At 35.4% G+C, this 15,344-nt stretch overlaps 2 protein-coding genes across 2 annotated transcripts in view; both read right to left on the bottom strand.

The window, feature by feature from the left end:
• Positions 1–15,344, bottom strand: part of LOC125673012 (uncharacterized) — a 1,263,960-nt gene that overhangs the window by 660,703 nt on the left and 587,913 nt on the right. The window lies entirely within an intron of this gene.
• Positions 6–15,344, bottom strand: part of LOC125674562 (uncharacterized) — a 142,618-nt gene continuing 127,279 nt past the window's right edge. The window contains exons 13-14 of the mRNA XM_056161037.1: positions 13,504–13,998; positions 6–319 (exon numbers count right to left, since the gene is read on the bottom strand). Coding sequence (XP_056017012.1) covers positions 6–319; positions 13,504–13,998 — 809 coding nt within the window. The remainder of the gene's footprint in view (positions 320–13,503; positions 13,999–15,344) is intronic.

Raw genomic sequence — 15,344 nt, 5'->3', positions numbered from 1 at the left:
ATCAATTATAAATCTAATGGACAATCAAGTAATGTGCATAGATTATCAGTACAAAGAGTAAACTCGCCTTCTAAGTTGTCCGAAATTATTTCAAACATGTCATCATGGACTTCCAGGCCAATTGTAGTTTCAGTGTTAGTATTCATGTTTGTTGTCTGTTTCCGTTGAAGTCGTCTGAGAATGGTCGTCTTGCCTGCCCCGGCACAGCCAACAATCATACCTCTAGCACGGAACATTTCAATGCTGCCTTTACGAAAATTGTCTACGAATCTCCGTCTTGCCTCGTCACTCCATGATATCACTTCTCGGGGAATGCGCACTACAACGTTATGAATGATTTCATTCGGTACTCACAATCTAGCTAAACTATATAAAGATATCTTTGTTTATAGAAATACTGAATTAGAAACAAAACCTAATACGAATATTCAGTATTTATAACGTAGTATCAATTACAGAAAGAATTAACATCCAACTAAATATTATAGGTCAACAATGACGCTGGTAGTCCCCGTGTGGGTCATTGTGCGTCTATCACTTGATTTATCTTGCGAACACAATTTGATATATCTTGCAGCCACCACTTATCATCTGGCAACCACATATAAATTAATTGGCAGTCATTTATTACCGGGCAGCTGCCACATAATTTATATGGTGGCTGCCACTTAATGTACTAGACGGACACCAGTAAGTTAGTTGTTGTTTCTCCTTTCTCTCTCTTTCCCTCTATCTCTCTTCCAAAAGGAAAAGGTTATAATTCCTGTAACCTTAATTCTCCAATATTTAGTGACATGTGTGTGTTATATAATTAAGAGCATTATCGTTTATCGATCGTGCTGTTAATTTACAAAGTTATAAACAAAATGATTATATATCAAATATCGAGGGATAGAATTGCACTGAAGACGGTACATTGTAGGTGCTGGGGTATAGAATCAATGTCCATTGAACTGGAGGACGCCACATGAATTAGCTGACGGTCTCCATATAATATGTGCGTTTGTCATTTAATTTATATGGCGGTAGCTGCCACTTATTTATCTGGCGACCGCCTCATACACTATCTATCCGCTGCAACTTAAGTCGCCAGATAAATAACCTTGAATAAACTCATGAATTCAAAGTGAACGAGCGGAGCCCCCCCCCCCTCCCTCCAATTTAGGAATATAACGTTGGACAAAAGATAATTGTTAGGTTTCAGCATATGTTTACCATTCGTTACATTATATTTATTAATATCATATGTAACATAAATAATTTCTCTCCGCATTGAAAGTTTGATAAGATATTTACGAATGCAAATGTTATCCGTCATGCCAAATAGTTGACCAAATACAAAAAATGAGCGGTCGTTCATAATTTCAAAATTTGAAACCCAGTATTGTGAATGTGTTTATAATGGTAGTATTTGTTCAGTGCGACAATTAAAGGGCAAATTCCTGTATTCATTTCGTCTCTTCTCGTCAAACACAATGATCGAAAACATAATACACTATATGAATGGGAAACAAAGAACTCCAATATTACAAACAGTGGCTTGCTTTATTGGACATTGTCAGGTAGTGTACAACCTAATTTCCGCAAATCATTTTAACTTTAAAGTTAAAAAGCGCAAATATCACTGAAGAGTCCAGGATCAGTTGATATCTGACATATTTCGACTTAACACTGACGTTCAAGATCTGTGTCATCACAAAATAACTAAAATAAAACAAGAGGCCCAGGGGCCTAGAATCACTCTTCTGATAAATTGTACAACCCCACCATTCCTATTCTTAGCCTCTTAGTATTCTAAATATTTAGTTAAATCCTAAGAATTAAAAAAAGTAGGTCAATGTGACCTACTTTTTGGTTTACACATTTTGAGAACCCAAGAAATATCAACTGACAAGGTTTGATGATTTTGAGCCAATTAGTATCTGAATATTGAAATATAGCTGTCAAATTCCAATCGTAGGTCATGGTGACCTACTTTTTGGTCAGCGAACTCCGAACATGCAAGACCCATCAACTGACAAAGTTTGATGACTGTAGGTCAAATAGTATCTGAAATATATAAATATAGCCGTCAAATTCCAAAAGTAGGTCAAGTTGACCTACTTTTTCGTCAACACCCTTCAAACATGGAAGACCCCACAACTGACAAAGTTTGATGACTGTAGGTCAAATAGTATCTGAATTATATAAATATAGCCGTCCAATTCTAAAAGTAGGTAAAGGTGACCTACTTTTTGGTCGACACCCTTTGAACATGCAAGACGCATCAACTGACAAAGTTTGATGACTGTAGGTCAAATAGTATCTGAAATATATAAATATAGCCGTCAAATTCCAAAAGTAGGTCAAGTTGACCTACTTTTTGGTCGAAACCCTTCGAGCATGCAAGACCCAACAACTGACAAAGTTTGATGACTGTAGGTCAAACAGTATCTGAAATATATAAATATAGCCGTCAAATTCCAAAAGTAGGTCAAGGTAACCTACTTTTTGGTCGACACACTCCGTAGACTCAAGATGCATCAACTGTCAAAGTTTGATGATTGTAGGACAATTAGTGACTTAAATATATAAATATAACTGTCAAATGCCAAAAGTAGGTCACAGTGACCTACTTTTTGGTCGATACACTCCGAAGACTCAAGATGCATCAACTGACAAAGTTTGATGATTGTAGGTCAAATAGTGTCTGAAATATAGTAATTTAGCTGTCAAATACCAAAAGTAGGTCGCGGTGACCTACTTTTTGGTCGACACAAACCGAAGACTGAAGACGCATCAACTGACAAAGTTTGATGATCCTAGTTTTTACAGTGCCCAAAATATGCATCTAAAATTGAAAATGTGAAATATGAATATCTGCAAAATTCAAAAAGTAGGTCACTGTGACCTACTTTTTTATAAACTTTTTTCAAGGCCTCAAGATGCATCAACTTACAAGATTTGATGATTCTAAACCTCTCGGTATTTGAAATAACTTAAAATATATCTATAAATGATAAGCCATAAAATTCAGAAAGTAGGTCACGGTGACCTATTTTTCAGTTGACGTATTTCAAGGTCCATGATCCACCAACTGACAAGTTTTGATGATCATAGGCTTCAAAGTGTCCAAAATATGCATCAAAATTAATTTTAAATTAAATACCTGCAAAATTCAAAAAGTAGGTCACCGTGACCTACTTTTGAGACAACTTGACACAAGGTCCTAAGATACATCAACTGTCGAAATTTGATGATCCTAGTCCTTATAATGACTAAAATATCAAAGATTTAAGATATATAAATTTAGGTCAACTTTGAAGTGACCTTGAGACCACGCCCTTTGCCCCAGGGTAATGCCTTGAACAATTTTAATCTACAACATATCCTCATCCTTATGTGTAAGTTTGGTGATAATCTGCCCAGTGGTTCTTGAGAAGAAGATTTTTTAGCAACCACTACTTTTGTTTGTATTTTCCTGATTATCTCCCCTTGTTAAAGGGTCACATCCCTCTATTTAGTATGTATGAAAGCCCTTGGGCCAATGATACCCTGTAACAAATTTGAAAAAAATTGGCCAAGGGGTTCTTGAGTTATAGCCCTTTTTCTAAAAAGTTTACGCACACCGCACACCGCACAAATAGCCATAGCATTAGCTCTTTGAGCCTTCGGCTCAGAAGAGCTAAAAAGTGTTTATCCATGTGTTTGTACATGCCAGTAACTGTTAATGAATTATTACAAGATGTCGGAACAGTGACTTCTATTATCACGGAAAAAAATAAGAACATCAAAAATAGCAGATGGATATCGTACTTAAAAATTAAGCGCTGCGTCACATCGTTGGTCTCTGGAGGAGAGGATGTATTTCATTGAATGAAATGTATATAAGTAACATGGTTATACGCTGTTAAAAAAATGGTAAATATAGGCCTTCTCAAGATCATTACAAGTATAAGTAGCACTGTAATTCTACACAATGTCATGCTAACCATATGTTGCAAGCTAATCACAACCTCTCGAGTTGCCAGAAAAGTCAGATAATGTTCGATTGGTTGTAGAATTAAGCATCTATGATGTTGCCTCGTTCTGAGCGCTTCATTTTGGATATTTCCATAAGGGTGATTTAAGACTAAAATCACGGATTGAAAAAACGGACAGGGCATATTTTATTTATTCATCAATTATCAAAACTAATTTCTTCTGTACGATCAAAATCGAGCATCGATGAACAACGTATTTTAATATTTCGTATCATATCATATTATCTTAAGTTGTCATTAAAAAATACATAGAAAACTGGTTCAAATCGGCCAAAGCGTCTCCGCCACTGTACTCTAATTTTTGCAATTTCAGGGTAGTTTCTCGAAAACGAAAGCGGGTTTAATTAGCCTTACGATATTTACTAATCAAGTAAGATACTATTATAGCTTACGTAATTTACCTTATATATGACACAATATTAAAAGTACAAGCAGTAACTCTGAAGCAAGCTTTTCAAAGTTTACTGGCAAAATGTGTTAATCTATAAATATGGATAGTTATAGTCAGTACAACAACCAGATATTTCTATGTTCAAAACGGAGCTATTCTCCAAAAAATAAAATCAAGTAAAAATTGTCTGTGAATATGCACATCTACACAGACGTTACACGACTTATTTTTCCTCAACAGCATCAACTGTTGACAAGAGCTGCCGTTTTAATGAACGCACTAAATACCCGATAGACTTAAAATCTCAAATACCTCAAAACTAATGAAAACATTATTCTTGTGATATTGCACTTAGAGAAGGAAATTGAACAATATTTCTTGGCTTTTTTAATTTTTTGTTTTTGTTTATTCTATTTCATTTAGATTATTATTACCCATTTCCCCCTTCTTTAAAGTTTCAGACATTTCGCGTATTTAGTATATTCATTAAAATGGCAGATGATGCTGCGGAGGAAAAATAAGTCGTGTAACGTCTACACGAAGAACATTATTAAAATATGAGGAAGTAAGTAGCGTATAATTGATGTGAAATTTTAATTGACAGGTCCAAAATATTCCATACTAGTCTGAATGTCGCTGCTGTCATAGGCGAGAAACGACTTCGTGACCTGGACCGGTAAATGTCCAAGTAAAAATAAACAAGTGAGATCGAGAGAACGATGACGTATATCTTTGTTATTTTAAGAACCAGTGACTTGCAATTTGGCATGCAAATTACGCATACTTTACCTAGTTTAAGATTTTTTAGGCATTTGAAGCGAGTGGTTCGTTTTTTTATCTGTGTCAGAGTTAGACCCCTTTCTATATTTATGGTATCACAGAGTTCGGGCCCAAAACGGGCTTAGCCCCTGTGGTATGTCCTTATAACAGACATGACTCCCAGAGATAAGAATTTCCTGTACAAATGCACATCTCCACCGTGTGCCTTTATTAACTACAAACTGTCATGAATTTCTATTGCTCGGTTTAAGAGGACTTACGCTGACAACATCATGTCTGCTAGTGGACAAACTCCTAATATCAAAACAAGCAAAATTCCCAGGAATAAAATATCGAATTAGACTTTCCAGTAAATCTGTTCATCTACAGAATATGTCGTTATCAACAACAAAGTTTTATGAAATTTTATGCCCTCGGCAACTCGTCAGGAGGTGTAATAATTATAGTAAATGTTTTCTATGCACCCCGGCGAGTATGACGTCATAAGACGGCATTCTTTTCATTTACGTCTTGATGAGCAGCCAATATAGACTTCATTTGTTGCCAATCATCGCAGTAAACTAAAGACATGTATATTTGTCTCGTACATCTTAGAAAATTCGGACAAATGTTATCACTAATTAGAGGAATCTAAAATAGGATTATTTCCACTCTACATCATGATTAAGGTTTCCGAGCATTACCACGGTATGGTTCCTTATACATATAAAGTTTGGTCTGTTGTTAGACTATAAACCATTATGAGTCATCCCTCAGGTCAGTGCATCGTTAGAAATTTCTCAGTGGGTTTCGCCAAGGTGTCATTTTGATAGGGAGAATTTCTTTGCGAATAAATTATACTTTTCTCGATGTGAAAGAACTTTTTTTTTTCAATTTGAATTTGAAGATTAGATGTATTCGTTATCTTTACCTTTCATTTATGTCTGAATACCCCCCCCCCCCCCCACACACACACAAGATAGGAAATGTTTCATTTATCTGTAAATAATTGCAGACAAATCTATTTCTTCAAATTTCTCAGGTGCCCCCCCCCCCCCTCTGAAAAACGATGTCATGTGCCTGGAGGTACCACTACTGATTTCACATGCACATCTGTTATAGATCATTGTATATTGTGTCATCTATCAGAAGATCCAAATAAAGAGTGCATCTTCTATATGATACTACAGGAAAGATATGGTACCAAACGAAGAAATGTTTTGGTATCAAACCAAATACCAATATCAACTTGTCATGGTTGGTCATATCAAAATGCAAGCACCCTTAGTTCGACTCGGGATGTAGGATGGCACCTTCATTGAGGATCAAGGTTATACAAGGTCATGTATGGGGGGAATAGTATTCTGAAAACCAGCAGAGTCATGCTTAGTCATATTAATATACAAGCGTCATCAGGTAGTGCAGATTACAATTCATTCAAATCATGGCCTGGAGGGTAGAGGGAGGCGACAATAGGGTGTCAAATTTTAAAATGGCAAAACATGATCTGCATTGTTGATACTTGTGCACATGCTAAATTGACTTTTCATACAGTCATTGAAATGTAACAAAATATTTGCTGTCGTTCTTTGCCACTTGCATCAATATATTTTTGTTATTACAAGTATATATTTTAGTATATTGTTATTTTTCTCTAAAACAATGACATTGTGTACAACTCATTGTCATTTCTACGTTATGATAGCACTGGTTTGAAACAGGATGCTGATGTATGGTTGGCACTGGGATATCCCAATGCCATATTGTACTTTTTTGAATTACGTGTTCTTTTTAAATGTACCACAAGCACTCAAGGTTTCGAATATCTATGATAGAAATGTCTATCTATTAACAAGGTATATCATGCCGCCATCTTGATTTTCCTTTTTTACCAACTGCATCGCTTGCAATTTGCGGGGAAATATTCGATAACATATGATACATTTAACTGGACCCCTATTGTTTGAATGGACTTTATTTCCAGTTCTTCATGACTCCGCAAGAGGTAAGACCTTGACAGAGTTTTTTCTAAACGATAGGGTCTAATTACTATATCATGTCGAATATTTCCCGCATCCGTGATAAGATGTACATATGAAAGGTGAAGATAACGAACAGTGATCAATCTCATAACTCCTCTAAGCAATACAAAATAGATAGTTGGGCAAACACGAACCTCTGGACACACCAGAGGTGGGATCAGGGCTGAGTTTTACTAACTTAGCAAGTTCATTTCATCGTAACCTTAATTTACGATAATTATCCGTTTTATCAAACATCTTAAGTTACGTTAAAAAGAATCATAGTAACTCCACGATCGTCCTCCGAGCTTGAGAGAAAATTAACAGTTATGTCAGTCTACATATAGAGATAGGGGCACACAATAACCCCCCCCCCCCCGTGTTAATAGAACACATCACTTAAAATAAAATGAATAGTTATGTCAGTCTACATATGGAGATAGGGGTATATAACATCCCCACCCCCTCACCCCCCGAGTTAATAGAACACATATTTGTCTATTTCCAATGCACGTGTACTTCCACTTTTAAAATACTAAGACGTTTGATTTTTCTAGATACCGACCACAAAGTGTACATCATTCCGTAATCAAGAGCAAAGGTGTACACTTTCTGATGTACACCCCCTAAACCCTTTACAGGGCATGTAAATTCACCGAAACATTCAATATCGCTGGAAATGGTGAGACGGAAAATTTGCAGATTTTTCTCTTCGTACATGTACATATGTATATATTTTGTTATGTGAAGTATACATATTAAGATGATAATTTCAGTGTATTGTACAGTGTATGTAGTCATTTGCAATAGTTGATTGATCGTATCTTGTTTAACGTCTCGATAATTTTTCACTCATATGAAGACGTCACCAAGGCTGGTTAAAACTTTACCTTAAAATTCATATGGCCTCAAATTTCAATTATTTTGTCCTTTTTTTCCTGCAATTCAACCCTCCTATTCTCCTACCCTTCATGTTTTGTATGCTTTATTTGCCATTGTTTTGCTGTTATTTGCATGAACTCATTTTTTTTTAAATGTCTTGTATTACTACCATGGTAGTACTGTACTCATGTGAATTGTTGCCTTGTATGTATTTGTGTTTTTTCTCTTTTTTCTTCCATACCATTTTGTTTACTTACAATCAAACCTTATGTGCAGTTTGTCATGCAACCATATTTGTATATTCTAGGTAATGATTCCTTAAATAACATTATTATTGAAGAACAATAAGTATCGGATATTATTACAATACTCCCAGTTAATAAAGTTGTTGGCCAAGATAGCATTAGCCATAAAATGTTGAAATCAACAAAAACTACCATTGTATATCTGGTAGTCTTTTACATTGGTTCAAAAGCTACTTATGTCACAGATCACAAAAAGTAGTGTATAAGGACCTTTTATCGTCAAAACTTGATATATTTGCTGGTGTACCCCATTTTTCTGCTTTAGGACCTTTACTATTTTTGATTTATGTTAATGATGTTGCTGTAAATATGCTATCAATGCGTAGATTATTTGCTGATGACAACTCACTCCAGCAGTCCTCATATAATATGCTAGAAATTGAATACAAGCTTAATCATGATTTACATTTACTAGAAAAATGGTCAAATAAGTGGTTACCCAAATGCAAACCAACCAAGACTAAAGCTGTTTATTTTTCGAAAAAAGATAACTCTATTTTACAGAAATTATTTTTCCAAGGTGATAGATTGGAGTGTGTTCCAGTCCATCGTCATCTAGGCTTATTATTGTCACATAACATCAGTTGGTCTTTATACATTGGTTCCATAGTTGATAAATCTTTTAAACAATTAGAGCTTTTAAAGAAGCTTAAGTTCAAAATTGGCAGAAAACATCGGTCAAAATTGTATATAGCTTTTATTAGACCTACTCCTGAATATGCTTCAATTGTTTGGGATGGTTGTTCTGTTCACGATACTGATAAGCTTGAAGAAGTACATTATGTGCAGCTAGAATTGTTACTGGTCTTCCTATTTTTGCATCTAGAGAATCCCTTTATTTAGAAACAGGCTGGCAAACTTTAAAAAGTAGACGTTATATTGCAAAAATGACTACCATGTTTTAAATTTGCAATGGTAGCGCCCCTGATTATTTAAATGAAATTATTCCACATAAACATGTAATATTTAGAGTATCCTTGAACGAGTGTATCTTCCGATACCAGTCGAGGGGGCGGAGCCCCCGAGACTGGTATCGGAAGATGCACGAGTTCAAGGTTATTCTAAATGTTTTGTATTATTGCGCTCAGAAATCATTGCATCATCCTTAATTATATAACTGTGCTCTAACAAGGAACTGCGTGACCAAACTTTAGACCAATCAAAACTCATTATCGAAATCACATGTTTATCCGATACGGTCGAATAAAACGCTTGTCACTTTTTAAGCAATAACTGCCATGGACAATGGCTGGGATGTTTTGCTCTCACAGTTTGCAGAATCCGTATATAGAAAATCAGACACATGTTGAAGATTCGTTGCAAAGTATGACGCTCGATCTACCGAAACTAAAAAAATGAACCTGTCATGGATTTCGATATAGGATATATTTTGGACATGATGGAGACTGACTTGAGTGCGCCAAATTTCTCCAATCCTGGGGTCGAGATGAAAAATGAACGATTTGAACCGGTGTCCGATGATGAAATTCAGCGTTTGATAGACTCACAAAAAATCCTAACACTCGTAAAAATACTAAATGGGCAATTGAAACGTTCAACAAGTGGCGTGCCGCACGGGACAATGTCCCACATTTGACCGAGATGAATTACTGGATGCAACGATTTGTGTTGGAAGTAAGAAAACAAGAAGACGGCTCGGAATATCCAATACGTTTATTTGAGTTTGTTTTATTGATAATAAAATTTACTAGTTTGTTTGTATTGTTTATCCTCCAATGTAAGGTCAAATGTCATTGAGATTGTCGATTCACCCTGGCGTGCTCTATCTTGATAGAGTATGGTTGTTAGAGCACAACAAGTCATGGTGTATCAGAAATAAAAACACAGTGATCATCAAAGGAAAACCACCGCAGCAATGATACAAGAAAATATATCCCTTTATAATACTAGAAACAATGATAAGTTTTACATTCCAAAATGCAGATTAGAGTTATTCAAAAAATCATTGGTACCTGACTCTGTAAAACAGTGGAATGTATTAAATGTAGAAGCCAGAGAAGCCATCTCAATAAATTCATTCCGCAAAAATTTAACAGACATTGCAAGACCACCGTCGTATTACTCGTTTGGAAAACGATATATCAACATTATTCATACAAAGCTAAGACACAACTGTATACTTAATTATTATCTTTATAAACGAAATATTACAAATTTTCCGTTTTGTATATGTGTGTGGACATATTAATGAAGATGTATACCATCTCTTTTTTGCTTGTAAAAAATTACTCCAGGGATAGAAATGATCTTTTTGCTTGACTTGGTTAATATTGATACACAATTGTTATTATGCGCTAATGTCAATTTACCTCTGCAAACTAATATAACTGTTTTTTCAGTTGTTCATAAATTTATAGAAGAAACTTGTAGATTCGTTTAATCATTGTACATTTTACCTGTTAATTATTACCTTGCATGACATATTGTAATATTTTAGGAGAGGGACTTGTAAGTTGTCAGAACTTGTTCCCAATCCTTTTGATTTCATCAATAAAATATGTTCAAAACAAAACAAACCAAGGCTGGTGAAGGGCTTCAAATTTAGGCCTATACTCAGCGCTTACGGTCATTGAGCAGTGAGGGTTCTTTAGCGTACCACCCTACTGTGACACGGGACATATGTTTAAAAAATGTCATATCCGAGGACCCGTGACATTTACACCTGATGCCAAGCGTTTGGCGATGTAACGTTCACTACCCGTTTTAACGATTTAGGTCTGTCGTAGCCGGTATTCGAACCCCGACCTTCCGCATGCGGGGCACTAACGCTCCTTATCTAGGCCAACGCGGAGGGTAGAATAGTTTAAAATGTATTTTCGATATCATATACCTTTTACAATAGTTTGAAATGTATTTTTTAAAAGAATATGAAAACGATTGATAATCGTATGCAATCATAAAAAAAAATACATTTTTGTACAAAAATATTTTTTTATTTCAGTACTTATTTATTTTGAACTATATAAAATTTGTTTTATTTCTAAATTTCAAATGAGGACCTTATCAGCTGCTGAACATCCATATTGAATACTGAAAGCGAAAGTGACAAATGCGCTTGTACAGCGTCAGATCATAAGTTGCGAATGTTTCGTAAGTTCAGTTTACGATGGAAACTTAAGAACACGTTAGTAAAACAGAAGCATCGTATCTTAAATTAAAACGTACGGAATTCTTAAGTCAGAATTCCTTGTGTAAGATACGAAGTTTAGGAAAACTCAGCCCAGGTGCTTAGGAGGAGTAACTATCCCCTGTCGACCGGTCACACCCGCCGTGAACCCCATATCCTGAAATATGTGAAACATATTCTTGCCACATGTCTTATATCAACTGTATGGTTCTTGGTCAATAAACAGTAGAATACCATACATAATCATCAGTAGCGGATCCAGGAGTTGCGGTTGGGATGCATCTTTATGAGGTAATGGTTCTGAGGGCCGCCTTGAGGCCCCCAGTGGGTCCAGGGCGAAGCTCTGGTGGAGGCCCAGGGGGTGGAGCCCCCATAAGCTTCTGGGTTTTACAGATTTCATAGGGCTTGAAATGTGTCTTCAATGAAGTCATATTTACTATTTTCTATCATTTTCATTACGTGAAATTAATGAATTGACGCAAATTTTAAGGGGTTTTGGAAAACAGCTAACTTCTCTAAATAAGATTAAATTTTGTCATTTATTTCTCAGTGAGTGGAAGAAATTAATGCTTCTTTTATCGTTTACATTTTTCTTAACAAGAGACCACGATTTACCTTAAATTAGAAAATTTTAGGATGGGGAGCCGGTTGTGCCCCACCCCTTAAATCCGTCACTGATCATATATAATCTCTTTTTCATATCAAATCACCCTTTCTCTCATCCCGTGTGGATCCGGGTTACAATAGGTCCCCAGTACCCGTTGCTTGTTGTAAGAGGCGACTAAATGGGATGGTCTTTAGGATGAGAACGGAAAAACAGAGGTCCCGTGTCACAGCAAGTGTAGCACGATAATGATCTCTCCCTGCTCAAAGGCTGCAAGCTCCGAGCATAGGTCTAAACGATGTAGCCCTTCATGGACAATGTTGACGTCTCCATATTAAACAAAAATCCTCGAGAGGGAAGTTAGATAATATACGATCTATCAATCATATCACTCCCCTAATTTTATGTATGGTATGCGCCAAGGTGAAATCAATATTATAATGTGACCTTGAAATCACCCATTTATGTTCTCCTTATCCCTGTGGTTAAAGAAAATCTAATTTACATAATCATTGCGACCAGCTGCAGTATGTGTAAAAGTGCAACGATGTACAGTATCAATTGAAGTTTTTATCTTTACATGTATATTCCTATCGCAATGATATGTCAGACAAGTGTGTGGGGCAACTTATCACTCACACACACACAAAAAACCTTCTCACATATATCTGCTAATTTCTTGCATGCTCTCGAAAATAAAAAGAAATATATGCTGCATTATGTAGATGCATTTTAAACTTCCTTCAACGTGGTCTCAAGATTGTCCAGTTAATGTAAAGTAAAGCTTTGTTTTTCAACAGTCAGAAATTAATGCTGACTTGAACGTGGTTGATCAGACTGACAATGCTAGATACTTTAGCGATGTCTGTGTGAAATAGTCTTACATCAACTACATCATATTTTAAAGATTTACATATCATTATCACGTTTGAATGTAGATGTTAATACCTTACCGTTCAAACCCTAAGTAACAAAACAGCTTGTCCATCAAGAACATATCGCAACAGACACTGACCACACCACACATTCATCTTTTATTTCTGTGTATTAATTTATCATTTCTTTATTTATTTTGATAGTTCAGGCTTTTCGTGATTTCCCCTGTCCCTGCACATAAAATATCAATATAATGTTTTCAGAAAGAAATACCAGGTAAACAAAGCTATGTATGTTTGTTTTTACAGTAGTTTTTTTTTTTTTTTTTTTTTTTTTTTTGCAGATACTGATGAAAAGAAACGTTATTCTCGTACCTACATTCCAAACTAATTTTACAAAACTAAAATTTCAGTTCCATGTATCCATGGTAATGACCTTTCTATAGAAACACTTTAATCTGATAAAACTTTAAGGTGCTATGCGATAAATACTTACAATGCTTACTGATCCTGTCATGAATCCCCCTGTCTGACACGGTACAGTGTGTGAGGATGTCCAGCTGTAGTCTGTCTATGAACAGCTCGTACATCGCATTCGGTTCCTCTGGTATATACAGACATCGTTCTCCCTTTCTCCTATTATAATACCACGACCGGCAGTATTCTGATATCACGTGACATGACGCCTTGGTCAGGAAAAACTTCAGATCACTGTCCTCCACCAGACACTCCGTAACAAACGCGTTCATTACGTCATGTCGGGTGTCGTCTGTTTTAAACTTGATTACGTCGTTTTCTATATGAACTATCCCTTCGAAATTGTTAGTTGGGGTAATTTCCTCACAAACAGGTACTTCTGTAAAGTATCGTTCTCTGATCGCATTGTACATCTTGATGTGAGATTCGTCCTTGACCTTGACGGTGTACTCGTCCACCATCAGAAGACAGTACAGGAGACAACGTTCAGCTGGAGGACGGTCGTGGTACTGACCTGTAATATTGTATACCGAATATTACACATTGTTGACGTTTTATACAGAATATTACATTTTTTGATGTTTTATACAGAATATTACACATTATTGACGTATTAAACAGAATATTACACATTTTTGACGTTTATACAGAATACTACATATTTTTGACGTTTATACAGAATATTACACATTTTTGACGTTTATACAGAATGTTACACATTTTTGACGTTTATACACACTATTACACATTTTTGACGTTTATACACACTATTACACATTTTTTACGTTTATACACAATATTACACATTTTGACGTTTATACACACTATTACACATTTTTTACGTTTATACACAATATTACACATTTTGACGTTTATACAGAATATTACACATTTTTGACGTTTATTCAGCATATTACATGTTTTGCACAACATAGTTGACTTGGATAGTTCTATATCATGTTCTCATAATTTCACTAGAATTATTCTTTTGTAGGTCCGATAATGACTGATCGGACATAAACAAATTCCATATTCATTTTACGTATGCTGCATTATAATTCATAACTTCTTCGTGCATTCAATGTCAACGTTATGATGGTCAAATGCAGTTCTTTAAAGCTTTTTTTTTTCTTTCTATTTCTAAAAAGCCTCAGAGAAGTCAGTTTTAGTGTACATCCTTTAAAGGGGATATTATGATGAGTTGAAAGTTAATGGATTTTTATTAAAAAAAAAAACAACCAGAAATTGTTCAATCATAGAAAGAAGTACTCATCTGTTTGAAAAAGACAAATTTCATATAGGTTCATTTATTCGTTTACATGGAAACAACATTCGAACTGTTGAAAAACCAAATAACGCCATAATTAAGCACTTATATATCCAAATATATGTACTGTGAATAAACAGTTTGTGATTTGAATACATTCAATGGTCATTATTCAAACATACTATGTCCGGACACTAACATCTAAACGCAGTTTTGAAGTAACATAAAAAGAAATTGCGATTCAGTCCGAATTCCCTCAATCCCTATGGAAAATGGCATGTTCATTACATACTTTTTCAAGAAAAATGATGAATGTTGAATATAATCAGTTTCAAAATTTCAAATATTGCACTTGTAAAAAAAAAAAAACTTGTAGGTACAGATAAGTCATCGAGAAAACAGTTAAATGTATAATGTAGGTCAAGGTCATTTATGCATATGCCATAGCCCCATAGGCAATCTCCCAGGACTCATGAAATTCACACCTGATGTCGAGCGTTTGGCGATCGAATTGTCACTAACTATTTTAATGACTTAGTTCTGTCGCGGCCAGGATTCGAACCCCGACCTTCCATATACGGGGCAACAGCTCT

This window comes from Ostrea edulis, chromosome 3 (assembly GCF_947568905.1).
Source record: "Ostrea edulis chromosome 3, xbOstEdul1.1, whole genome shotgun sequence".
Taxonomy (NCBI): Eukaryota; Metazoa; Mollusca; class Bivalvia; order Ostreida; family Ostreidae; genus Ostrea; species Ostrea edulis.
Note: the sequence above shows the minus strand (reverse complement) of the source record. Positions and strands in the feature narration are given on the sequence as shown.